The sequence below is a fragment of the Siphateles boraxobius genome, unplaced genomic scaffold (genome assembly GCF_051911475.1).
Source record: "Siphateles boraxobius isolate OS27281-9 unplaced genomic scaffold, OSU_SipBor_1 66, whole genome shotgun sequence".
Taxonomy (NCBI): Eukaryota; Metazoa; Chordata; class Actinopteri; order Cypriniformes; family Leuciscidae; genus Siphateles; species Siphateles boraxobius.
In genome coordinates this window covers 1,804,575-1,832,500 of record NW_027509193.1, presented here as the reverse complement: position 1 = coordinate 1,832,500, position 27,926 = coordinate 1,804,575, and the positions used below count along the sequence as shown (strand labels likewise).

The 27,926-nt window shown below is 38.3% G+C and overlaps 1 protein-coding gene across 5 annotated transcripts in view; it reads right to left on the bottom strand.

The window, feature by feature from the left end:
• Nucleotides 1-26,494, bottom strand: part of LOC143721331 (uncharacterized) — a 40,276-nt gene extending 13,782 nt beyond the window's left edge. For 3 of the 5 annotated variants that reach the window (XR_013196715.1, XM_077211620.1, XM_077211619.1), the window contains exons 1-4: nt 26,030-26,486; nt 20,109-20,258; nt 4,441-4,825; nt 1,327-1,414 (exon numbers count right to left, since the gene is read on the bottom strand). Coding sequence is in view for 4 of the 5 variants with exons in the window: in XM_077211620.1 (XP_077067735.1) it covers nt 1,327-1,414; nt 4,441-4,825; nt 20,109-20,258; nt 26,030-26,326 (920 nt within the window). In the remaining variant the exon portion in view is untranslated. Of the gene's footprint in view, nt 1-1,326; nt 1,415-4,440; nt 4,826-20,108; nt 20,259-26,029 lie in introns of all 5 variants that reach the window. The other 2 variants (XM_077211618.1, XM_077211621.1) reach the window with 2 other exon arrangements.
• Between the last annotated feature and the right edge of the window lie 1,432 nt (nt 26,495-27,926).

Below are 27,926 nucleotides of genomic sequence, written 5' to 3'. Positions count from 1 at the left end.
CCTCCACTGTGCTCCTCTACTGTGCTCCTCTCCTGTGCTCCTCCACTGTGCTCCTCCACTGTGGTCCTCTCCCGTGGTCCTCTCCCGTGGTCCTCTCCCGTGGTCCTCTCCCGTGGTCCTCTACCGTGGTCCTCCACAGTGGTCCTCTCCCGTGGTCCTCTCCCGTGGTCCTCTCCCGTGGTCCTCTACCGTGGTCCTCTACCGTGGTCCTCTCCCGTGGTCCTCTCCCGTGGTCCTCTCCCGTGGTCCTCTACCTGTAGTCCTCTACCTGTAGTCCTCTCCCGTAGTCCTCTCCCGTAGTCCTCTCCCGTAGTCCTCTCCCGTAGTCCTCTCCCGTAGTCCTCTCCCGTAGTCCTCTCCCGTAGTCCTCTACCTGTAGTCCTCTACCTGTAGTCCTCTACTGTAGTCCTCTACTGTAGTCATCTACTGTAGTCCTCTACTGTAGTCCTCTCCCGTAGTCCTCTCCCGTAGTCCTCTCCCGTAGTCCTCTTCCGTAGTCCTCTACTGTAGTCCTCTACCTGTAGTCCTCTACCTGTAGTCCTCTACCTGTAGTCATCTACTGTAGTCCTCTACTGTAGTCCTCTCCCGTAGTCCTCTCCCGTAGTCCTCTCCCGTAGTCCTCTCCCGTGGTCCTCTCCCGTGGTCCTCTACCTGTAGTCCTCTACCTGTAGTCCTCTACCTGTAGTCCTCTCCCGTAGTCCTCTCCCGTAGTCCTCTCCCGTAGTCCTCTCCCGTAGTCCTCTCCCGTAGTCCTCTCCCGTAGTCCTCTACCTGTAGTCCTCTACCTGTAGTCCTCTACTGTAGTCCTCTACTGTAGTCATCTACTGTAGTCCTCTACTGTAGTCCTCTCACGTAGTCCTCTCCCGTAGTCCTCTCCCGTAGTCCTCTTCCGTAGTCCTCTACTGTAGTCCTCTACCTGTAGTCCTCTACTGTAGTCCTCTACTGTAGTCCTCTCCCGTAGTCCTCTCCCGTAGTCCTCTCCCGTAGTCCTCTACTGTAATCCTCTACTGTAGTCCTCTACTGTAGTCCTCTACTGTAATCCTCTACTGTAGTCCCCTCCTGTAGTCCTCTAAAATATGCACACGGAGGTTGCATATTCATAAACACCCGAATAATTCAACACTGCAGAGTCATTCTGACTAAAAAGTGTCATTCTGCATACTTCAGAGAGGATGCTTCACATACACACTACACGAATGTTGTTTGATTCAAGCATTTCTAGATATATATGAAGCACAAAAGAGTGAATGTTGGTTTTACTGCTGTGTGTTACTATGAGATGATGTTGTTTCTGTGGATGTATTGAGGGAGAAGAGAAATACTGACCTTTGCTCCTCTTCCATCTCTTCATTGGTCATTCTCTTCTCAAACTTGGCGGTCTTCTTGTTACCGGTCTCGCCCTCATCTGCCACATCTAAAGGAGAGGACAGCACATTTAACATTCAAATGTAACATTCACAAAATAAGAGGAGAAAACTAAAAGTGAGTGATGCTCCTTTTCCTCTAGAGGATTTTTATTTTCTATAAAGAAGGCTGCTTTTAACTGAACAAAAATACAGCAAAAACAGTATATTGTGAAATATAACTAAAACTTTTCTTCAAATTGTGACTAAATTACACAAAGCAAGTAAAGAGCGCTCATTTTATAATCACTAAAGCTGTCGGTCAGAAGTGCGTTTCCACAAGTCTGCGTTTCCCGAAAACATAGTTCTAATGCACATTCGCAAACAGCATCGTAAAGTTGTGTGGTTGTAACGACAGATCTCGACCTGCGGTTAAACTCAGTTTCTTGTTTGCATGACATGAGGACTTAATAAATCTTTATCTTGAGCCATATAAACAAGCTGACATTCAGACAATCTATATCTTTTATTTTGAATACATACAAATGTAATTTACATCTTTTAGGTTGTCAAGAGATTTAAAGTGTTGTTTTTGAAGAGTGCGCATGTACGTAAGAATGAGCCCATAATTGAATCTGTAAATAAAGCAAAATAACTGAGAAAAAAAATTAAATAGTCCACCGATCCGATGTCCGTAATTTATAGCAAAACATCTAGTGTTAATTCGATCTCAAAGAGTTTCATTAAAATAAGTTATTACTCCACCACTGACGTCATAAACCGACGTGGTTGAACGACTAATTTTGCGACAATACGGTTTCGGGAAACAGTCGTGACTAGCGAGTTGATTTCTTCAATGATGCATCGTATTATGGTAGTTAAGCAGCAAGTTACGTTGTTGTACGGGAAACGCAACCCAGTTCAGTATGATACTATAGCAGATCAATGGTACATTTAATAAGACTAGAATATTTAACTTCCCTATGAAAAAAAAAAACGTTTTTGCATGTTACTGTAGTTAATAAAAGTTAATTTGATTTAATCTCATTTCAAGCTCAGTGCTTCATACTGTTAAATATCCAATTAACAAACATGCAATATTATTGGTAACTGCACTCATTAATGCAAAACAGTAGTCATTTTATGATTAAATTAACAAGTTAGTGGCACCGGTGCTACTGCTCTCAAGTGTTAGTCTGGAGAACAGACAATGGAGGCGTTTCAGGGAGTTCAGAAACAGCGCTGATATAGAGAATAACAGAACTCATGCTGTTTTCATGCTCAAACAGCAACATTACACACTAAAAGTTGAACACGGGGAAAAAAAGCAGAATAGGTCCCCTTAACATCGTAACCTTACTGACTCAAAGCATAAAGACGCCTCTGACTCCTGTCTAAGTGAGCTACAGAGAGGACCACACTTAATCTGTGTGCAAATGCCAGGTGTTAAACAAGACAGTTTCACGTAAGAGTTTCTACCCTTCCCGTGTCCGGCTCCTAACCCAGATTATCAACCTTCCAGCCTAATCCACTTGCAGGCCTGTCAAGTTATTGGCGCTGGCAGCAAGGAAGTCTTTATATTAATTCGAGGATAAAGGTTGTTCTGCACGTGCTGTTGACGGCTGAAGCCTGTTTCACACGCATCTCATATCTGCAGTATCTGCTGCTGAAACTGGGTCTGTTGCGGTTATAATTTATAAACTGACATGTTTTGGCACTGCAAACACTGCTCCTTTGCGAACTAGGGTTATATCTGAACATACCCACTGATGTCTGGATGTAAACACAGCAGAATCCGCAACCTAGAGGCCAATGTACCGCTGGGAGAACAAAGCAAGTGTGTGACCGGGACCCATTTACACATTGGCGTCAATTTACAGCCACAGAGCACAAAGAGACAGTGTGTTTGAGTGGGTCGCCCCATGAGTGTTTATCTCTGCCAGCACTCACAGCCCTGCTCTGAAAACACTCGCTCTCACAGAGTATAATAAAACATGCTGCTCACGGCCAGACATGACAAGAGGAAAATGAAAACCTGGATAAATATAAATGCTTTCCCCTCCAGAATATAAATTTCTTAGAGGAAATGGCTCCTTGTCAAAATAGAATCTTATTTTCACATATTCTTACATCTTATTTTATTAAATTTTCCTCTGACGCATCTCATTTGTGATCAGATTTTTGGTAACAAAAATAACAAAACAAAAAAAACAAATTAACCTCAAACAAAACAAAACCCCCAAACAAAACCAATCAAAAACAAAACCCCAATACTAACCTCAAACTAAACTAACTAACTAATAAAACTATAGCTACAGGAACTATGAAAATGTTGTTCTGGTGTGAAAGCCCCTGTAGTTCACTAGAGTTAACAAATTAAACCTTATCATAGTGTTTTCAAAAGCTGTAGCTTATGCAGTCCAGCAATGACGTCCCAACATAAAATATCTACTAGTGACCAAAAAAAATCAGTGAGAATCACAGAATTAGTGAGATTTGTCAGCAACATTCGATTACACTTTATTGAAGGTGTTCTTGTTACTGTGTAATAAGACATGCAAGTAATATTAATAAGGATTCTGGTTTGGTATAAGGTTGTGTATAACTTACTGTTATTCCGCTAGCAAGTTCATGCAACATGTTACAAGGACACAGTAGAATCAAGTGTTACCCAGCATACTTTACAGGGTTTCCTGTTCTTGCAAGATGGTGGGATTGTTAGAAAACATTATTGTATCTAAAACCGAAGCAAAAACGAACACAAACTTGATCTAGTTGAGATTAAGGGTGAATGCTCGCATCAAACTAGCAGAAAAGGGCCGACTGAAATCTGAATGCAACACGGACCAAAGCCATCTAAATGAAACAAAAACAGGAGGTGATGTAATAAGATGTGACCACATTCAGCCCAGAGCATAGCATGGTTTTGTCCCCTCGCTAAATATAAAAGCAGTTTAATTTGTTTTGTGTCTTTAGGTTTGGTGTTAAAAATGACACCTTGAGCGAACCAGGACTAAATGTATAATTTTCTTTTTTGAACAAAAGATCCAAGAGAAACAAAGTGTGAACACACCCTAAGAGTACTGATGCATCATACCATTATTCTCTAGGACCTCTGGAAGGGATTGGGCCGCTGGTGAGCTCTCAGGGACGGGCACGGACGCTGCTTCAGGGGCGGGTGCGGATGCTGGCTCTGGGACGGGCACAGGCGCTGGTTTAGGGGTTGGCACAGAAACAGGTTTTGAACTGAGAGCAGACGGTTTTTCTGGGACAGGCACTGATATTGGTTCTGGGACGGGTTCAGATGCTGCTTCAGGGACGGCCACCTCTGGGACCGTTTCAGGCACTGGTTCTGGGACAGACTCCTTTACTGGTGCAGGCACTGATTCTGTAGACTTGGTGGGAACCTGCTCAGGCACTGGCTCTTCCACAGGTGCGGATTCGACGACTGCTTTAGATACAGCCTCAGGCTCTGGAGCTGCCTGTAGAAATCAGAGGTAGAGCAATAGAATAATAGTCATTTTATCTCATTTATATGCATCAGTGTCAAACACAGCTGATAATGCAGTACATTTATGGTATTAGGGCTGCACTATTAATCACAATTAAACCGGACATGATTTTGCCAAGGCTGCGATTTTTTATGAGCAGTTTGTCAGGGAAGTACGGCTCTGTGATCAGCAGTAAATGCTGCTCCTGAAAGCCAGAGGGCGCTCTCACACAGACACGCCAAATATTCCCCACCGCAGAAGTACGATAATGCACATCATCACAGGAAATCTCTATGGGCATCATACTAGCTACAGCTCAACAAACAGAAGATTGAAACGCTTTGATTGATTAAACATGACTAGCACACACGACTACGACAATATATGATTTATCTGAGTTCTTCAGGCCTTCTTGGGTATTTTCATGATAATAACGTACATTTATACTTCAATGCATATTATTAAAAGTTGTCTTTTGTTGGACAAGAGGTTTGGAAATTATTTTTTCAAATGCACGTTATAAGCGACTCGCAGTGCTTTTCAGATGGAGCAGCGTTTACTGCTGATCACAGAGCCGTACGTCACTGACAAGCTGCGCATAAAAAATAAATGCAGCCTTTGCGATTTCATAATCGCGATAGACCAAATAGTTTAAGCCTGATTTCAGGTCAATTCCGATTAGTCGTGCAGCCCAATAAGGTATGTTCATTCATTATTTAGTGTAATGAAATGGGGGTTTTCTTTCGGAGAAAATAATCCTTGGATTCTTTCTATGTAGAAAAATAATGTTTATTATGTGGGACACTCGTGATTAGCTTTTTCTTCTAATGCAACACTTCATGAAGTTACTTCATGTAAGCAGAAATAATAATAATATAAATAATAAATATATATATATATATATATATATATAAAAATATATATATATATATATATATATATATATATATATATATATATATATATATATATATATATATATACTGCCGTGCAAAGGCAAAAGACCTTAACTTCAATTTTGGTCAAACTGAGTTATTGCCATATTTGGAACAATCGAGATCAGTTTTATCATGTGGACAAATATCTTGCGTCAATTTAGTTGTTTTCTGCTAAAAATAAGATGATGTTTTTGCCATAACTTCCAAAAGCAGAGGGAAAGCAAAGGCAGAAGACCCTAACATCAGTTACAGTCTTTTTGCTTTGTACCGCTACACTTTAGAACGCTGTTATTATAAGTTACAGTGGAATTAAGGCTCTCTGCCTTATTTTTACCCACCAGCAACGCGTTTGCCGCGCTGAAGTTACGGTGTTATGCCTATATGTAATTGAAGCTCTTTTGCAACACGCATTAAATAAAGTGAAAATAAAATTGTTGTAGTGGTTGTTTTCTATCTAGCATTAAGAATTTCCTATTCTCGCAAGAAAACTATGGTAGAGATGGCTTTAAAACGCAAACACGAAGATCAATATGGATGATATGGATAACATTACATGAAGAAAAAAAAATTCTACTTTAGATTTTAATTCAGCTAGGATACTGGTAGCCTAGTTAGCTAGCTAGCGATGCAAACTTGGGCTAAACAAGGCTAACGTAACGTTACTTGACACACGAAACACAACTGTTCCTGATCCACAAATAGCCTACATGATGGTGTGCCAGCTGTAAAACACCATAAATCAAAGCCTGGATACTGTATTAACTAGTAGTACTAGTACTAGTAGTAGGCCTAACGTTACAAGTTTTCTCGTGCCATACAAGCTGGCTAGCTGCCTGCCAATCCGACACTCACTGACAGAAAACAACGCGAGTGGGTTGGGGACGCCTCACAATACGCTCACGACAAACCTCCCCTGGCGAGGAGAAAACATAACCACGCACACAAACCAACCCAGCAAATATAACTTAGATCGCAGCTTACCTTTTTATTTTAAACATGGTCTGGCTGGTTAGCCTAAAGTGCAAAGTTGTCCGGAGGTTGACATTCAATTTGAAGTGTCGCACATCGTCCGGTTTACACCAACCACTATGAAATTGTCCCGGTTAAACAGATTACTTTCCTACCTCTTAAAATGTTATTTTACTTAAATTAAGTACAACGATAAAGTTTTAAAATCATCCAGTACAGATAATAGCCTTCATTTTATTTTTTAATTTTTAATATTCTATTGATGTAATATTAAGCCTAAGGCTACTAGACAGAACTCACTAAATGTTATTTTAAGGCTATCATTGTTATCATAGAAATGTTTGTATAGAGTGATAAAAGTCAAAATGGTCAAAAAATTAGAAGTTAAGGTATTTTACCTTTGTATGACCCATGATTGTTTTGCAGATAATGCAAAGGCAGAATACAGTAACTTCCGAATAAAGGTCAAATGTAAAGTTTGAGCTATTGTTTTTTTTAATGTAGATAAATATATTCATTATGACAACTACTTAGCAAATTTTCAGTGTCCTACCTATCATACAATTGGCTGGACAACAAAAAAACTTTAAACTCATTTTTCTCAGTTTCACACTCTGGTGAGTTAAGGTCTTTTGCCTTTGTAGGGCAGTATATATATATATATATATATAAATATATATATATATATATATATATATATATATATATATATAGTATATAAAAATGAATGACACCAAACCAACCACACTAAACTAAACAATATCCTCAACCAAACAAACGAAACCCCAAACAAAACTAAAAAGGAATCAAAACAAAACCCCAAACAAAACAAACCCCCCAAAAGCAGGCAAAACAAACCCCGAAACAAAACTGAACCTTAAATTAAAAGTATTCAAAACAAAACCCTACAAAGCCAAACAAACCACAAAACATAACTAAACCCCAAACAAATGGAATTAAAACTAAAAATTCCAGATTTTCAAATAGTTGTATCTCAGCCAAATGTATGTCATATCCTAACAAACCATACATAAATGGAAAGCTTATGTATTCAGCTTTCAGATGATGTATATATCTCAATTTCAGAAAATTGACCCATGTAACTGGTTTTGTGGTCCAGGGTCACATAACTAAACCCCCAAACAAATGGAATAAAACAAATAAAAAGCAAAACAAAAAACCAAACAAAACGAATAAAACCAAAAACACAAATAAAAAAAATTAATAAAAAAAACACCCCTCCCAAAAAAAATAACCCAAAAGATAGCCAAACCACAAACAAAACTAAACTAGACCTCCAAACAAAATTAACAAAAACAAATATTTAAAAAATCTGAGTTTCTATGTAGAAAAAAATCATGTTTGTTTATAATCTGGAAGATCTAAAAAGCTCAGGATTAGCTTGTCTGTTCATGTTAGCAGAAATATATATATATATTTTTAAACACGACAACATGCAAGTTATAAACATCCCATCCATACATTGGATACAATACTTTGAAGCCACTGAATTCAAACATTGATCTCTCTGTAGCCAACAGCACATTCTGCAGAGCTGAGGAATAGAGTATCTGTGTGACAGCTGTCATCTGCAGTCGCTTCTGACTTAACATGCACCTGCTGTCCATGACAAGGGGACAACGCTTGTCCAAACACACAGCACTGTCATGAATGCTCTTAACTCAACAACTTACATGCACACTAACCCAGCAAGAAACAGCTGTGCCCAAGCCTTCCAAGTGACCAAGTGACTTCTTGACCATTCACAGGGATTGGAGATTTGAGTGCAGAAAGAATGGAGTGATAGAGTTCATATGCAATACAAGTGAGCTCTGGAAATATTCGTTTATCAATCCTTTTGGTAGCCAGACCTAAGTTTTATATTTTTGTATTTTCTGCACTTTTCAGGTTTAATCATAATACATGTTGCTGAAATGTGGCTGAAAGCATAAATCGAAGCATACCTTTTTAATAAGTGAACATTCAAGGCTGCTAAAATTCTCAAGTGTGGACATACAGCATGTCACAGAACACAGTGGCATCGCTAGTTTCTCTGGGGCAACTAACATTTCATTTGGCCCCATTGGTAGAAATCGTAGACTTTACTCAGTCCCAATTTTCTCCCAACTAGCAACGGCGAGGCACACACCTACTATTGTTAATCAAACTTACTAAGGATTTGAAACCCATACTAATACTACCACTCAGTAACATGGCCTTAATCGTGCCGCAGCACCACTTTACACCATTCAAGAGCAAAGTAGATACTGGATTGAATTGGAGTCTGTAGGGATTAAGGTTATCCAGAGAGGTTAAATTTAGGATTAACTGTAGATTTGTGCCATTATTAGATTAGGTGATTCAGAATGTCAACAACAAGCTGGTGAAAGGGAATGACAAGAAGAATGAAAGTAATACTAACAGAGCCGCATTTCCTAAAGAAAAAAATTAGTAGCGTTTTCCCATTCAAAACTTGCATTCCTGATGTTTAGTTTTTTTGGGTGGTTGCCTAGGCCTTGCTGTAAATTTGCTGAAGCATTCTGAATTATGCAATGCTCTTGGGTTGCAATGTTGTTGCTAGGGTGCTCTGAGTGGTTGCAAAGGCGTTGCTATGCAATTGCAAAAATATTCTGAGTTGTCATTAGTGTTGCTATTCAGTTACTAGGGTATTCTGAGTGGTTGTCAAAGTGTTGCTATGCATTGTTAAGATATTCCGAGTTAAGGTATTCAAGCAAAACCATGCTGTTGCAAGGGTGTTCTGAGTGGTTGCCAGGGTGTTGCTATGCATTAAGGTATTTTGAGTGATTATTAGTGCTGCTGAACAGTTGATAGGGTGTTCTAGGTGGTTGCCAGGGTGTTGCTATGCATTGAGGAATTTTGAGTGCTTATTAGGGTTGCTGAACAACTATAGGGTGTTCTGAGTGGTTGCCAGGGTGTTGCTATGCATTAAGGTATTTTGAGTGGTTGATAGTGCTGCTGAACAGTTGATAGGGCGTTCTGAGTGGTTGCCAGGGTTTTGCTATGTATTGATGAATTTTGAGTGATTATTAGTGCAGCGGAACAATTATAGGGTGTTTTGAGTGGTTGATAGTGCTGCTGCACAATTACTAGTGTGTTTTGAGTTGTTTCCAGGGTGTTGCTATGCATTTACTAAGGTATTCTGAGGTGTTAGTGTTTCCATGCAGTTGCTATGGTTTTCTGAATGGTTGCCATGCCAAGGTATTCTGCAGTTGCTAGGGTGAAATGAGTGTTCAGTTGCCAAGTCTCTGGTATTATGGCCAACAGATTTTGCTCTGGTTCCTCCAATTCAAATCTGAAGGGTTGTTTTTGTGTATTTTATTGTCCACCAAATGAAAATAATGAACGGCTAAACATGACAAGACACCTGCTACCAGAATAACAACTCTATTCCCTCCCTGAAACCAAACTTTATCAACTTTTGGCATCCGCTGAACACCAGCAGATGGTGCATTCCATCTCGCACAAACTCATTTCTGATGTGTGAGGGTAAAACCTCAAATTGAAAAGTGATCTAGTCTGCTACCAGATTCCAGAGCAGAGAAATTAGTCAAAAATGCACCGAGCACAGCAGAGTCAAAATCCAAAAGGCCAGTAAATAAACTATCAAATTCACAGATTTTTAACCTGCTTTGCATTGCTAATGTCGGTAGTATATGTAAATGAACAGTGTTTACTCTTTCTCTGTGTAACCTGGACAGATAAATTTATGTTTATTCAACAAAAGGGAATACAACAACCCCTTTTCTCTGTTTTCTCTAGTCAAGTATCTAGTCAAGATTGTTTGCGTTTTTACGACATAGACAGCCAAGTTTTATTGAAAACCCATTTTGTGCTGGCTTATTTCAACCCATGTTTTGGGTCAAATATGGACAAACCCAACCATTGGTTTAAATTAACCTAAATTCTAGGTTACTTTTAACCAATAGTTGGATTAGCCCATATTTTGTGTAAAAGGTGTTCATAAAAATGGTGCACCCACTTTTTTTTCATTATTTGCTTTAACAAATGTCAATGAAAACACAAAATAGGGACAAACCCAACCATTGGTTTAAATGAATGGTTGGGTTTGTCCATATTTGACCCAAACATGAGTTAAAACAACATAGCATTTTTAATGAGTGTGATAAGGTATGTGAATTACACCTTTAAAAACACATTTTAGTGGTGGGATCCCAAAGCAATTAGCCACAAGAAGCTAATAAATCCACCAAAAGATATAGTTCATTAGACTAACAGTAGACTGTTTATGGTTGACAAGCAACGTAGGAACTTGGCACACTGAAAGGAACATTCCAGGTTCAAGCTAAGCTCTAGCATCAGCATTAAAGACACGCTGTTGATTACCACAGAAATCAAATTTCAACAAACAATGCTTAAAGTCTATGCATAAACACTGCAATACAGTTTTAAAATTGAGCTAGTTTTGTTTTTTATAGAAATGGTTGTATTTAAAAGCATAACACATTCTGATACTAGAGATAAATTAGCTTTACACAGTTGATGTGAGGTTACACATTTTATTCCAACATATTTAGAGCCAGAAGAGTTCAGTTTACAATATGGTATCAACATCTCACAATGTTTTTCCTTTTCCTCCAACACCTAAATAAAGTCACCTAATGTCCCGCAGCACTCCGTCCCGAGACATAAACACATGAAAGGGCGGCAAGGGAATTAGGGCAGCTTTAGACGGATTCTTCCTCGCGGTGATGACTGCCAACAGTCCATTAGTCCTGATGCTCTTAGAAAAGCGTGAACAACCTGTGAGGATGTCAGACGGCAAAGGATGTCATCTTAGGCTTAACTGTCATCTCAGATCCTCTGGAAAATGTAGATGTTGCCACAGACCTTCTGTATGGAGGTCAGGGTGAGAATACATGTTTGAGAGATCACCAATACAAACATATCCTGAGGTTTTATAGAGGCTTTATGCCTTTGTATTTGATAGATAAGTGACTCCAAGGACAAGTAAAAGATAAGCGACTCCAGGGACAAGTAAAAAACAAAAAAAAGCATTGAGATAAACTCTCAAAATATATAAAACGCATCGTTACGACTGACAGCATAAATTGTGCCTAATTTGATTTGAGAGCTACAGTGATGGGCAAGATTGTCAGGATATTAAAAAAATAAACACTTTTTCCGCTTTAAATGTCATTTATTCGTGTAAAGATCATCTTCACTTCCTTATTTACATATTACCAGCAAGCAAATAATACTTAGGCAGTGAGCCAAAGCATCTCGAATAAGCTCTCATTGTATTACTCATTGATGGAAAGCATTTGTATTAAAATGTATTCTCCACAAAACCTTCAGCCCTGCTTTGAATTCTTACAAAAAGCTCATTGTTTCACAAGGCCCATAGTCGTCATGTACAGTCAGTGTCTGCCTACTAGCATACTGTACTGCATTGCACCATTGTTTAGTTAAGGGACATCACCACTTGTGGCTGAAAGGGCAAGACCTGCATCCAAAATCGCATACTTCCCTACTATATAATAGGCGAAAAACAGTATGTTACAAAAGTAGCATGTCTGAATTCAAAATACTCATAAAAGAGACAAGTACTCAGATGAGCTACTTCTTCCGGAGAGATTCTGAAGTTTGTATACGATGGACGCTTTACTGTCCCATGAGACCACAGGAGAGGATTTGTGAATGGCAGTGAAGCGACGAAACTGATGCTGCTGGTAGGTCACATGTTAATGACAACATGGCGAATGTAGGATGTCCAGACTTCATTCATACTACACAGAACATACTTTATAGGGGTCATGGAGTAATTACTTATTCAAAATGAATAACTACTCAAGAGAGTGTGTGATTTCAGATGCAGCCTGGAACTGTAGATGTGTTCAGAAAAACCTAGCGAGCTTCCTTATTAGCTTCTGCGTCTGGGCCAAAACACGTTGTGCTTGAACACACGTTGGCTAGTATATTATGTGCCTGCATGACAACTCTCCATACCAGCAGGTGGCAGTAGTTTGTATTCGCCATTCAAAAAGACAATCTGAAACTAGGACTGCGGATATATAAACTATTAGCAAAGCAGCGTTTGTTTGGTTTGCTAAGCTGAGCAGCCAATCAGAGTGATCCGTCTCAGCAATGGCTCCAGCGCTAATCGGCCGAAAAGACGGCTCATGTAATATTGAGCTCACTAGTAATGGTGCGTTCCATTTACCAAGGAAGTCGGATGTCAAGAAAAACTCGGAAAACCAAGATGCATGCATCCAGGCAAACCTTTTTTGTGCTTGCTCTTTCAAAATATAAACATAAAAAAGCAGTATTTTGCACAGATAATAAGTATCAGGTCCACAGAGGTTGGATATCGTGTGCACCACTGAGTTTGAGACAGACAAACAGAAGTGCTGTTAAACAATATATCACCACTGTTTGACTGCAGTTGATGCACTGAGCAGCCATATTGGATTCTGAAGACGGGGTTGTTGCGGGTCCTCAGAGTTTCCCAGTCTTATCTCTGACTTAAGGAGGCGTTTCAGTTAAAAGTTACAACTGAGAAATCAGAATTTTCAACTTCAGAGTACAAATGGAACAAACCATAACATATGTGGGATGCTCTACGTAGGAAGCAACTCCACATGCCAGACAAACAGCATTTTCATGTCTCTTAGCATGTTGCTAAGAACTGGCCAAGTCACATGATTTCAGCAAGCTTTGTAACCATACAGTTTTGAACCTAGGTTTAGTTTGAATTTACATTTACGCATATAGCAGAAGCTTTTATCCAAAGCAAATTAACAAAGAGGAACAAAAGCAATCCGTCAAAGAGCCAATAATATTTGTAAAATTCAATGCAAGGTTTAATAGACAACTAGATTAGGAATTGCAATGGTTCACTGCTAGAGGGAGATGATCTGGTGAACCTGATCTGGTGTCTAACATATGGTTTTAACTGGATCTGTTTTATAATGTAATTCATTTTTAATTCATTTTAATAACCATGCATATAATACAATGGCAGAGACAATAAAGTATTTCTATTTGTCCAAATCAGCCAAGTCCTGACTAAGAACACAAACAAAAAGTAGGCAAAACATAAATGATATACTTCATATGGATTGCCATTTAATGATTTGCAAATAACATTTAATAGATAACACTTTCATAAAAAAAGATTAATGATTGGTTTATCTGTCTTTATTCACATTGCATTTACAGTGAATCATTTTGCGAAGGAGTTGGTTCAATTGAGGAGTTTCTAAAAGCCTTGTTTCTTACAGCTAATTTTGCATAATGCTTCCGCTCAGTTGGAAGGCTAGATGGAAACTTTGTATCATATTTCATAATAATATTAAATGTGAATAGAGCCAAATATAACAATCAACTCCGGAATGTACACATCAAATGACACAGCACAATTATGGAAAAATAAAGGGTTTAAGTGGGTGTGCTGATTATTTTCTTTTTTTCTGAATTCAAGACAAGATCCATATTTCAAAAGACACTAAAAGTAATTATGAAATTACATACGTTAGTATAAAACGTAAATTGCATTTAATGTGCCTCTATGCTTTTTCTCTTCCCGATATTACCTTTCATGTAATGTACAGTACAGCTGTATGTGAATGTAAATGGTCTGCAAAGTTTCAAAGATCAAAGTGCAGATAAAGTGACTCAATGTCTCCCAAAAGAAAGAAGCGATTCTGAACTGCCTGAAATGAGTCGTCAGTAATTCCAGTCTTCCCGTTTAAACCTACGTAGGTTTGTAACAAATTTGCATTCTGCCAGCCTATGGTCTTCATTGGGTGCCCACGAACAACATCTACTTTGACCCTCAAACACTATAGTTGTAGCTGAGACTGGGAGAGTTTGGTTTGTGATGTCGACATGTCGTGAAGATACTGTTTTCAATGTCTCCCAAAAGAAAGAAGCGATTCTGAACTGCCTGAAATGAGTCGTCAGTAATTCCAGCCTTCCCGTTTAAACCTACGTAGGTTTGTAACAAATTTGCATTCTGCCAGCCTATGGTCTTCATTGGGTGCCCACGAACAACATCTACTTTGACCCTCAAACACTATAGTTGTAGCTGAGACTGGGAGAGTTTGGTTTGTGAAGGCGACATGTCGAGAAGATACTGTTTTCTGCACTGCAATCGCAAATCTAATTTGCATGCACTCAGGATTCAGGCTCAAATTGATATGATAAAAACGACGCCATCATTACTATTCGTATCACTGTGTATTAAGTGCTAAAGAAGAGCTGAAATTTAGATATGTTAATAGATTTTTCGTTTACGACACTCGCTGTAAGCAGTCCAATCACAAAAGATTGGGCAATCTGACCAATTAGAGCAGAGTAGACCAATCACAACAGACTGGACCATCTGACCAATCAGAGTAGAGTAGACCAATCACAACAGACTGTGTCATCTGACCAATCAGAACTAAGTAGACCAATCATAACAAACTGGGTCATCTGACCAATCACAACTGACTGGACCATCTGACCAATCAAAGCAGAGTAGACCAATCACAACAGACTGGACCACCTGACCAATCGGACCAGAGTAGGGCGATCACAACTGACTGGAGCACCTGACCAATCAGAGTAGAGTAGACCAATCACAATAGACTCGGTCATCTGACCAATCAGAGCAGAGTAGACCAATCACAACAGACTGAGTCATCTGACCACAACAGACAAGGTTATCTGACCAATCAGAGCAGAGTAGACCAATCACAACAGACTGAGCCATCTGACCAATCAGAGCAGAGTAGAACAATCACAACAGACTGGGTTATCGGTCAAACCATTTCAGACACTGTGAGAAAAGAGCTGATGCTGCGATCTATATTAGCCGACAATTGAAGTGCTATTTTATCTTTGATGCATGCAAACCACATTGTAGGATACTCCAAAACAAAATTAGGAACCTGTAAAATAGCATTATAAATATCATGGCCAAAAAAAAAAGAAAAATAAGAAAAGACAGATCATTGAGGACATAGAAAAATGAACATCCAACACAACCGTAGACAGTCTTATGACACCACATCAATATCAGCAAACCCAATACCTATAGGAAATAAATCACAACAATGTTTGCATAGATCCCTGAAAGAGGAAGTTAATGGTAACAAGCTAAAATTCCAAACCAGCAAAGTCAGAGAAAAGTCTGACCAATCAGCAGGCAGAATCACAGATTCCTCAGCAGACTGCTGTTAGGAGACTGACTGGCCTGGAGACAGAAACAAAGTGTTGAGGAATGTTCTTGAGCGCTCGCCCTGTTTCAGATGCTTGTGGTCTGCAAATTCAACACTGACGTCTTCAGTTTTAAATAAACCCTTCAGTTCAGCCACTCATTCACACCTTCGACATGTTATGCGCCCAGAAATCCCTACAAAATAACAGCAATAAGCTTCGAGTTGGAGGACAATCGTCCGATGACCACATGCGCTGTTGAGTCCTTGTTGGCGGCACCTCAGAGCAGATTGGTACAGCTTTCCTCTTCGAGGTTTTCCCTCTGAACACACATTGCCATGTAAGGAAGGTAAAACACTCTGAACAAAGGAAACTTGAGGAGCTGGGAGCTGGATTTGTGGGAGAAAAGGCCAGAACAAGAACTGGGCAGAACGCAATTAATCAGCCCCAGGGGCACGTGGGATTTAGGTCATATGCTTCACTTTGGATACAAAGTAATTGTCAATTTTGGATAAATTATTACTTTGTATTTCCTTTAACTGGTCCAGATGCAAAACATTAAAACCATCTGATTACGAGATGTGTTTATGCAAATACAGAAGATATACAGTGTACACAGTCATGAAGGTTCACACGCTTATGATTAATCTACACAACTCCATGTTCAATTAATTTAAGGAACCAATTATTTGCTTACTAAACCAATAGATCTACAAGGCTCGGTGCAAAGAATGGTGAAATTCGAGCCCTTCTTTCCAGATGCTAACTCATGTCTTCAGGGAGAGAGGGAGGTTGGAAAGTGCCAGAGGAGGAACTATGCCACATCAGCATGTCTAAAGGTCATGGAGCCAAAGGTCATGAGGGACCTCAGGGGTTCCTGAGTTTAAAGTCAACATGAAACGACATTCTTAACCTTCCACGGCAAATGTCTTGAGAAATGTCCAAGAGAAACAATTCAATGAGAAACAAAGTAGCACAGACTTTTGATCATCAACAAAGTTTTTATTCTGATTTGGAAGTCACCGTCTAGCCGACATTATACGTCATTGAACACAGTTTAGCACGAGTTAATCTTAAATGGATGATATATACGATATAAAATATGCCGCCCTTTTTGAAAGAAGTAGTACATTATTTATAGAAATCTAGAGGCAGGGCAAGTCCTGTTGCAGTCGATCCATCTCCCAGCGCTCTTCTAAAGTCACACATCTATCAGAGAACTGCCTCATGGGTAACAAACAACACAAGCGTTTTTTTATTCTCTAGAAACCAATCAACACGTCAGTCTCAATCTCGTCCCAAGAGATTGGCGTTCCTGCAGACTTGGGTTTCACCTCTAACCAAACACACCTGAGCCAGCTAATCAAGGCTTCAATCCATATGTGCATAAAGTGTAGGTTGTTAAAGATTAGTTCATCCCATGACTCAGTGCTCATCCCTGTCAAAGAACACACTTTACATCAAGTATGCAAACCGGTCTCAGACAAGCTCCTTGTCATTCGGAAAATTATGGCCTGGTGTGTTTGACCAGAGTTGAAAATAAAACTCAAGATGAACCAGGTTATGTAAATATGCTTTATAGCCTCAATAAAAGAGTAATATATTATCCAAGCTTCTGCATGGAAGACATCCACTGATAAACGCACCAAACGCAGTGAGGGCTGTTGAAGTATCCACACTACCTGTTGTGTTTTCGGTTTAATCATTCACTGTTACTGCATCACCATTATCTGAATTTATTTCTCCAATACTGGTTTGCTATGGCTACATTCACACAGAAAACTTCAGTCATTGCTAACACTTTATTTTAATGGCCCACTTTAGACATTCAACTACTTCTAAGTAACTTTGCAACTACATGCCAACAAGCAGTCATTAGAGTATTAGTAGACTGTCTGCTTAATATCTGCTAACTCTTTATTTTGATGCTCCCCCAACAGACATTCCACTGACTTTAAGTAACTTTACAACTACATGTCAACTTAATTCTACACACCCGAACCCTAATATTTAGCTATTGCTTCTGGTAAGAGAATTTGTGCTTGATTCTCGTAAGTATTCGAAACGCTACTGTCAGCTGCTGTGTGAACGTGACATTGAGACGGGTTGTCAATCCTAAAAACTAATCCTATTTGGCATCTCCATTTCAGATAAACCCGAATGAACAGTAATTGTTTGCTTGTAAACAAACATCACCATGTCGTTTTTGGCGGCTGGTTCTTGGTTCTCTCCAGAATGAGCTGCAACGCAGACCAGATTGAATGTAGTTAGTCTAAAGTCTGGCTACGGCACACTAGACCAAATCTGGCTTGGCTCTCCCTGTAATGGTATCACTCGTGGTTTTTGAGCCAGACTGTAGAGGAGGCAGAAAAAGCAGCGTTACATAACGCTGTGTAATGGATCCCAGAGGGTCTCCTGCTGTACTGAATGGACAGGATTGGATCAGTGGGTGTGACAGCACTTCTAATGTTTCTCATGTGTGGAACTTTGCAGCTTTATTAAGCAACATTATACAAATATTTACATATATGAAGCACTTCTGTTTTATTTGTTATGAATTTTGTCTTATTCTCCCACAATGTTTGAAATAAAAAGAGAAAAAAGTACCTAAAGCAGAACAAGAGAAAAAAAAAAGTATGTTCTTGGTTTAAAATAATGCTGTTTTTGTAGTGAAGATTAATTTGAGTCTGAGCAATGGTATTTGATTATAGCACAATGACCTCTTATGTGACAAAAGATCAAAGAAAATTAGATTTCTCACTTCATGACCCCTTTAGTACATGTGTTACTGGTCTTATTTCAAAAGAAAAAAAAAGTTTATAATCAATCACCCAAATGAAATCATATCTGAAAAAAGGGGGCTTAAAGGGAAAGTTCACCCTAAAATGAGAATTAGGTCATCATTTACTCAGCCTGGTGTTGTTGTAATGCCGTATGCCCTTTTTTAAAAATGGAATACAAAAGGAGCATAAAAAAAATAAATGTCCTGCTCACACTTGTCTATTTAATGGCATTGAATAGAGAACAGCATCAAGGTTTTTTTTTTTTTTTTTTTTTTAAAGATGCAGAAGTATCACAGAATGATCCCATGTTCACTACCACTCAAAAGTTTTGGATCGGTAAGATTTTTAATGTTTTTAAAAGAAGTCTCTTCTGCTAACCAACGCTGCATTTATTTGATAAAAACCAAAAAAATAACAACAAAAAACAGTAATATTGTTAATAATTATGACAATTTAAAATAACTTCTATTTTAATATATTTTAAAATGTAATTTATTCCTGTGATTGCAAAGCTGAATTTTCAGCGTCATTACTCCAGTCTTCACTGTCACATGATCCTTCAGAAATCACATTTTTTATGATGATTTGATGCTCAAAAAACATTCATTATTATTATCAATGTTGAAAACAGTTCTTTGTTGAATTCTTCAAATACAATTATTTGATGAATAGAAAGTTCAAAAGAATCGGATTTATTTGAAATAGAATCTTTTGTAACATTATAAATGTCTTTACTGTAACTTTTGATCAATTTAATTCATCCTTGATGAATAAAATATTGATTTATTTTATTTATTTCATCCAAAAAATAAAATAAAACTTCTTCCTGACACCAAACTTTTGAACGGTAGTGTTCAATGTTACAAAAGCTTTCTATTTCAGATAAATGCTGTTCTTTTGAACTTTCTATTCATCAAAGAATCCTGAAATTAAAAATGTAAATAACTGTTTTCAACATTGATATATAATGTTTCTTGAGGATCAAATCAGCATATTATAATGATTTCTGAAGGATCATGTGACACTGAAGACTGGAGTAATGATGCTGAAAATTCAGCTTTGATCACAGGAATAAATTACACTTTACTATATGTTCACATAGAAAACAGTTATTTTAAATTGTAATATTTCTTATTCAAATATTTTTTAATCAAAGAAATGCAGCCTTGGTGAGCAGAAGAGACTTCTTTTAAAAACATTAAAAATCTTACCGATCCAAAACTTTTGACTGGTGGTGTCTATTCCAAGTTTTCTGGGAGTATGGAAAAGAAATGTATTATTTAATGAAAATCCTGACCTTGATTTTTTTTTCAGGGTGAACAGTCCCTTTAACTGATAAATAATGGATAGTACAGCATCTACACTCATCTTGAAACAGGTCCATCATATCACACCTCTTACCTGGACAGGTGTTTCTTGCACAGGGATAACCTCAGGTTCAACTGCAGGCTGTTCCTCTACAACACCAACTTCCTCAATTACAGGGGCGACTACAGCGGGCTCTTCCTTTTTCGGCTCAACAGCTGCCTCCTCTTCAGCCTTAATCTCTGCCTGTTTGAGCAAAGAGACTGAAGCTCAGAAAACAGCAAACACACTGCTACCAGTGGCTCTTCCAAGCTTTATAATGGCAGTGAATGGCTGTTTTTGTTTTGAAGTCCATAAAAGTGCATCTCTCCATCATAAAAGTTAATCTCTCCATCATAAAAGTTAATCTCTCCATCATAAAAGTGCGTCTCTCATCATAAAGGTGCTCCACACGCGGCTCCGGGGGGTTAGTAAAGGCCTTTTGAAGTGAAGTGATGCGTTTGTGTAAGGATAGATGCACTTGTATGATGGAGAGATGCACTTTTATGATGGACAGATGCACTTTTATGATGGAGAGATGCACTTTTATAATGGAGAGATGCACTTTTATGATGGAGAGATTAACTTTTATGATGGAGAGATTAACTTTTATGATGGAGAGATTAACTTTTATGATGGAGAGATTAACTTTTATGATGAAGAGATGCACTTTTATGATGGAGAGATTAACTTTTATGATGGAGAGATTAACTTTTATGATGGAGAGATTAACTTTTATGATGGAGAGATGCACTTTTATGATGGAGAGATTAACTTTTATGATGGAGAGATTAACTTTTATGATGGAGAGATTAACTTTTATGATGAGAGATGCACTTTTATGATGGAGAGATGCACTTTTATGATGGAGAGATGCACTTTTATGATGGAGAGATTAACTTTTATGATGGAGAGATTAACTTTTATGATGAAGAGATGCACTTTTATGATGGAGAGATTAACTTTTATGATGGAGAGATTAACTTTTATGATGGAGAGATTAACTTTTATGATGGAGAGATGCACTTTTATGATGGAGAGATTAACTTTTATGATGGAGAGATTAACTTTTATGATGGAGAGATTAACTTTTATGATGAGAGATGCACTTTTATGATGGAGAGATGCACTTTTATGATGGAGAGATGCACTTTTATGATGGAGAGATTAACTTTTATGATGGAGAGATGCACTTTTATGATGGAGAGATGCACTTTTATGATGGAGAGATTAACTTTTATGATGGAGAGATGCACTTTTATGATGGAGAGATGCACTTTTATGATGGAGAGATGCACTTTTATGATGGAGAGATGCACTTTTATGATGGTGAGATTAACTTTTATGATGGAGAGATTAACTTTTATGATGGAGAGATGCACTTTTATGATGGAGAGATTAACTTTTATGATGGAGAGATTAACTTTTATGATGGAGAGATGCACTTTTATGATGAGAGATGCACTTTTATGATGGAGAGATTAACTTTTATGATGGAGAGATGCACTTTTATGATGGAGAGATGCACTTTTATGATGGAGAGATGCACTTTTATGATGGAGAGATGCACTTTTATGATGGAGAGATTAACTTTTATGATGGAGAGATGCACTTTTATGATGGAGAGATTAACTTTTATGATGGAGAGATTAACTTTTATGATGGAGAGATGCACTTTTATGATGAGAGATGCACTTTTATGATGGAGAGATTAACTTTTATGATGGAGAGATGCACTTTTATGATGGAGAGATGCACTTTTATGATGGAGAGATGCACTTTTATGATGGAGAGATGCACTTTTATGATGGAGAGATTAACTTTTATGATGGAGAGATGCACTTTTATGATGGAGAGATTAACTTTTATGATGGAGAGATTAACTTTTATGATGGAGAGATTAACTTTTATGATGGAGAGATGCACTTTTATGATGGAGAGATTAACTTTTATGATGGAGAGATTAACTTTTATGATGGAGAGATTAACTTTTATGATGAGAGATGCACTTTTATGATGGAGAGATGCACTTTTATGATGGAGAGATTAACTTTTATGATGGAGAGATGCACTTTTATGATGGAGAGATTAACTTTTATGATGGAGAGATGCACTTTTATGATGGAGAGATGCACTTTTATGATGGAGAGATTAACTTTTATGATGGAGAGATGCACTTTTATGATGGAGAGATGCACTTTTATGATGGAGAGATGCACTTTTATGATGGAGAGATGCACTTTTATGATGGAGAGATGCACTTTTATGATGGAGAGATGCACTTTTATGATGGAGAGATGCACTTTTATGATGAGAGATTAACTTTTATGATGGAGAGATTAACTTTTATGATGGAGAGATGCACTTTTATGATGGAGAGATTAACTTTTATGATGGAGAGATTAACTTTTATGATGGAGAGATGCACTTTTATGATGAGAGATGCACTTTTATGATGGAGAGATTAACTTTTATGATGGAGAGATGCACTTTTATGATGGAGAGATGCACTTTTATGATGGAGAGATGCACTTTTATGATGGAGAGATTAACTTTTATGATGGAGAGATGAACTTTTATGATGGAGAGATGAACTTTTATGATGGAGAGATGAACTTTTATGGACTTCAAAACAGAAACAACCATTCACTGCCATTATACAACTTGGAAGAGCCAGGACATTTTTTTATGATTGTATTCATCTGAAAGAACAAAGTCATATACACTAGGATGACTTCAGGGTGAGTACATTATGGGGTAATTTTCATTTTTGAAAATCCCTTTAATATTAAAAATGTCAAAAGGGTTGGAAATGACATGACTACAGAATCAAAAAAGGTTTCTTATTCAGAACAAATTCCATATTTAATAAACATGATAAATAACAATAATAAGAACAGAAGTAAATGGAACTGAAATCAAAACAAGAATATTCCAATATTAATCAGAATTTGGTCATATTCCAGTTATGTCATGAACCAGCCACAAACAGATTAAGTAAATAAAAATATTATGTTTTTTAGAAATCTTTCATAAGCTTGTATGTCATATAAACACATTATTCATAATATCCATAAACATTCATTTATACATGCGCATGACCAAACAGGCTAAGGCAATTGTGGGTGATATTAAATACAGACAGGAGGTCAAAATTCAATCTATTGGTTAAATGCATTTTCGGAGCATGGAGGACATACTTTATTGAATCCATTTTTTTTTTTAAATAAACCCATAGCCAGAATTTGGGCTTTAATCGGAAAATGATCTCCATGTAAACATGGTTATTGTATAAAACTAATAATGTATTAGTAGTCCACCAAAGAGAGAAACGTCAACATTGCAAAATGTTATCAGTTTTGTCGGACTAGAGCTCTGAAGGTGATTTTAACAGCTCTGTTCTCGTGAACGTCAGTTCCTCAAGAGTATTCTCTGATGATCATGTGTGTCACACACACCTGTGCTCAAGACTCCTTGAGCTCTCACCAGCAGCATGTTACACAATATACACTTTTAAATATAGTGGATATATGTTTGAAGCCATATATAGAAGGACCCTGGTGTTTGCCACGTCCAAAAGCTCTGGTTACAGCTGTGGTGGCACATTCTAAGTCGAGACCAAACGCATGCTCACATGAAACCCTCCTGAACTCTACAATGTCCACAAGTGTGACTAGTGAGGCGAAGCACAAGATATATTCTGTACTGTAGGCCAGGGCCGTAACCACTATAGACACTGAGGGGGACCTCAGCCCCAATAAATACAAATATCCAAACAAAAAGATTTGCATCAGGTGTGCTTTGCTTTTTTATGTTTTTAATTAATTTATGAAGCCACTGCAAAATGTTATCATTACATATTATATTGTTGTATTATAATGCCATCATATTCTGTGCAGGCAATTAGCTTACTTCGCTGAAATGGATGGGTGGATGGGTGAGTGAGTGAGTGAGTGAGTGAGTGAGTGAGTGAGTGAGTGAGTGAGTGGATGGATGGGTGGGTGGACTGATGAATGGATGGGTGGGTGGATGGAGTGGTAAATAGATGGATGGGTGGATGGATGGGTGGATGAATAGGTGGATGGATGGGTGGATGAGTGAATAGATGGATGGATTGGTGGATGAATAGATGGATGGATGGGTGGATGGGTGGATAGATGGATGGATGGGTGGATTAATGAATAGATGGGTGGATGAGTGAATAGATGGATGGATGGGTGGGTGGATGGATGGGTGAATAGATGGATGGATGGGTGGATGAATGAATAGATGTGTGGATGAGTGAATAGATGGATGGATGGGTGGGTGGATGGATGGATGGGTGAATAGATGGATGGATGGGTGGATGAATGAATAGATGTGTGGATGAGTGAATAGATGGATGGATGGGTGGGTGGATGGATGGGTGAATAGATGGATGGATGGGTGGATGAATTAATAGATGGGTGGATGAGTGAATAGGTGGATGGATGGGTGTGTGGATGGATGGGTGAATAGATGGATGGGTGGATGGATGGATGGGTGAATAGATGGATGGATGAGTGGATGGATGGATGGGTGGGTGAATGGGTGGATGAATAGATGGATGGATGGGTGAATAGATGGATGTATGGATGGGTAAATAGATGATGTATGGATGGGTAAATGGGTGGGTGAATAGATGGATGGATGGATGGGTGGATGAGTGAATAGATGGGTGGATGAATAGATGGGTGGGTGGATGGGTGAATAGATGGGTGGATGAGTGAATAGATGGATGGGTGATGAATAGATGGGTGAATAGATGGATGGGTGGGTGGATGAATAGATGGATGGATGGGTGAATAGATGGATGTATGGATGGGTAAATAGATGATGTATGGATGGGTAAATGGGTGGGTGAATAGATGGATGGATGGGTGGATGAGTGAATAGATGGGTGGATGAATAGATGGGTGGGTGGATGGGTGAATAGATGGGTGGATGAGTGAATAGATGGATGGGTGATGCATAGATGGGTGAATAGATGGATGGGTGGGTGGATGAATAGATGGAGGGATGGATGGGTAAATGGGTGGGTGAATAGATGGATGGATGGGTAAATGGGTGGGTGAATAGATGGATGGATGGATGGATGGATGGATGGATGGGTAAATGGGTGGGTGAATAGATGGATGGATGGATGGATGGGTAAATGGGTGGATGGATGGCAGTTGCTGGAGATTTGTTGGCTGCATTTCCATGATGCAAATCTCCCATTCCACCACAACCCAAAAGTGCTGTATATTATGTTTAAGTTTAACGTAAACATTGATCATAAACAAATAACATAATGGACTTTTGGAATATACTGTATTATACTTAGAACGCCCAATTAACGTTATTAGAATGTTCTCATAATGTTAAAAACATTAAAGACGTTCCAATGTTGTTCTAAGAACGTTTCTCTAAACAGAGTTTTGCTAGCGTTCTCATTAAGTTACAAAAACGTTATTTCTGAATGTTCACTGAAAACTTTTTTCGTGGTTGTGCAAACGTTAAGGGAACATTCCAATTGGTAATTTTGCAAACATTATGGGAATGTTACTTTTCAATATTCTCTGTACGTAAAACAAGTAGGTAGGCCTAGTAACATTTAAAAATATTTAAAACCCGTTAGGCGAACATCTAACTAAACGTTTAAGATAAAGACTTCCATGAACAAACTATGTTTTTGTGCTAACTTTTTGAGAATATTATTAAACACCAGATCTGAACGATTGTTTTTTTTTTATTAACGGAGAGAACTTTGAGAGAATTCTTGCCACAACGTTAGCTAAAGTTCATTTCAAATATTTATAAATTGGTAAGAACGTTCTATAAATGTTATGTTCTGTTAGCTGATGAGACGGCGTGTCATTTACTCGATGCCAAAGACTCCAGAGTCAGACTACATAAACTTACATAAACTAAATAAAATACAACGCAAAAGAATCACAGCAGCACAGCGCGCATCTCACCTGTACAGGTGTTTGTTGCACCGCGATGACTTCAGCTTCTACAACAGGAGCGACTGGAACGGGCTCTTCCCTTTTCTTTTCAATAACCTCCTGTATGGGAGAAGGAGCAGGAGCCGGGGAAGGTCGCTCCTCTCTGGGCTGCTGATACGCAGTAACCCGCTCTGATCTCTCCTCGTGTTGTTTCTTTTTCTGATCCTTTTTTTGCGCCGGTTTCTTCGCCAGGAGCGTCGATGCAACTATAATGGCAATAATCGTAAAGAAAAGTGCGGACAAAATAACAGGTACGTCTATATTCATGATTGCCTGCGGTTGATGCTGTTGTTATTAAGGTGAAACTGTAAGTTTGAGCGGTTTATTGTGACATGTAAAGCGGACGGATTAGTGAGCACCTCAGCTCGTCCCGTTACAGCTCGTCTGAGCGACAGATCTCATGAAGCCCATGTGCGAGAGACGCTCTCCAGAATGGCCGTGTCTTTAAACCCAGTCAGCTCCCTACATAGACAGCCGTCTGGGGCGCAATAGCCTATACGAAGACGCTCGAAACAAATTAAATTAATGCATTACGTAGCAGCTTTTTAGGAAATCCATAACATTCCAACAATTTATTTTTATTTGTATAATAAAAATAATTGAACATCAACCTGATTGTATATACAAGCGCAACTTTCATGATTCTAAAGGTCTGGCTGATGCCCATAATTGCTAGATAGGAAGGTTATTGGGATAAGAGACACAACCAATGACTCTCAACACAGCGTCACTCCCTACAGGACAGCCCACCTTTTTAAAGGAGCATTGACGAAACACTGGGATCATCTTCTTATGTTTTGAAAAGGAACATGTGTGATTATAGCGATGGAACAACACTGTACATACGTCACTACTGAACGTATACTACTATATCTTTTGGGAATATATAGTTATATTCGTCTGAGGACTGCCATGTAAATAGCCTTTATAATGGGTTTTGATGCAGATTTCAGTGGATATTTCCAATGACGCCTTAGATAGTTTTTCCTGCAGTTAAATGATCACTCAACAGCATGAATAAATTACATTAAAAAACTGATCTTAAAAGGAACAATTTTATATTTTCTTTAAAAAAAAGTTATTCCAAATAAATGCCATTTTTCACCAAAAGTTTAGATGCACCAGGTTTAAAATCATGTTTAATAATTACATTTTGCATGCAATGGAAGTTGCGATAGTGTTTTCTTTCCTGTAGTGACTGTATATCCGTGAAACGGCTTCTCGAACAAGAAAAGATGTAGGGCGGGGCTTGAGTTTGTCCATGTGGAATTGATTGGATGGTTGTTGTTTGCTATTGGTGAATCTCATGTGAGTGACAGGCTGCCCCACCCTCACGCCAGTAAACACATCAGAGAAGAGAGAGAGAGGAGGTTATTGTGATTAAAGATTTCGAGGACACGATTTAAACAAATAATGATGTGCAAGGATAAATCATTTATAACAAACACTGCAATACTCCATTAAAAATGAGAATTGACCATTTTGATTTCATGATGACTTTAAATGTATCCTTGTGGAAGTTGCATCATGTAATTTTGTAAGTCGAGTTAAATGGAATTAAATACACTCTTTCATGTGTGGTGTCCAGAAAGTAACCTAAAACAAATATATTAATAATAGCAAAACATGTTTTCCTTAATTTATTCTATTGAAAAATATTTGACCTCTTTAAAAGTTCTGGGATAAAGGAGATTAGATATTCCCCTGGTTTACGCGGTTGGTGCGTCAACCCTTTTGAATTTACCTTGTCATAAATAACCACGACGACACATTAAGAGGAATTATGGTTATATAAGGGTCAAAAGTAATCAATCAGCCACGGTGAATTGGGTGTAACATCATCATCACACCCTAGACAATATGCGAT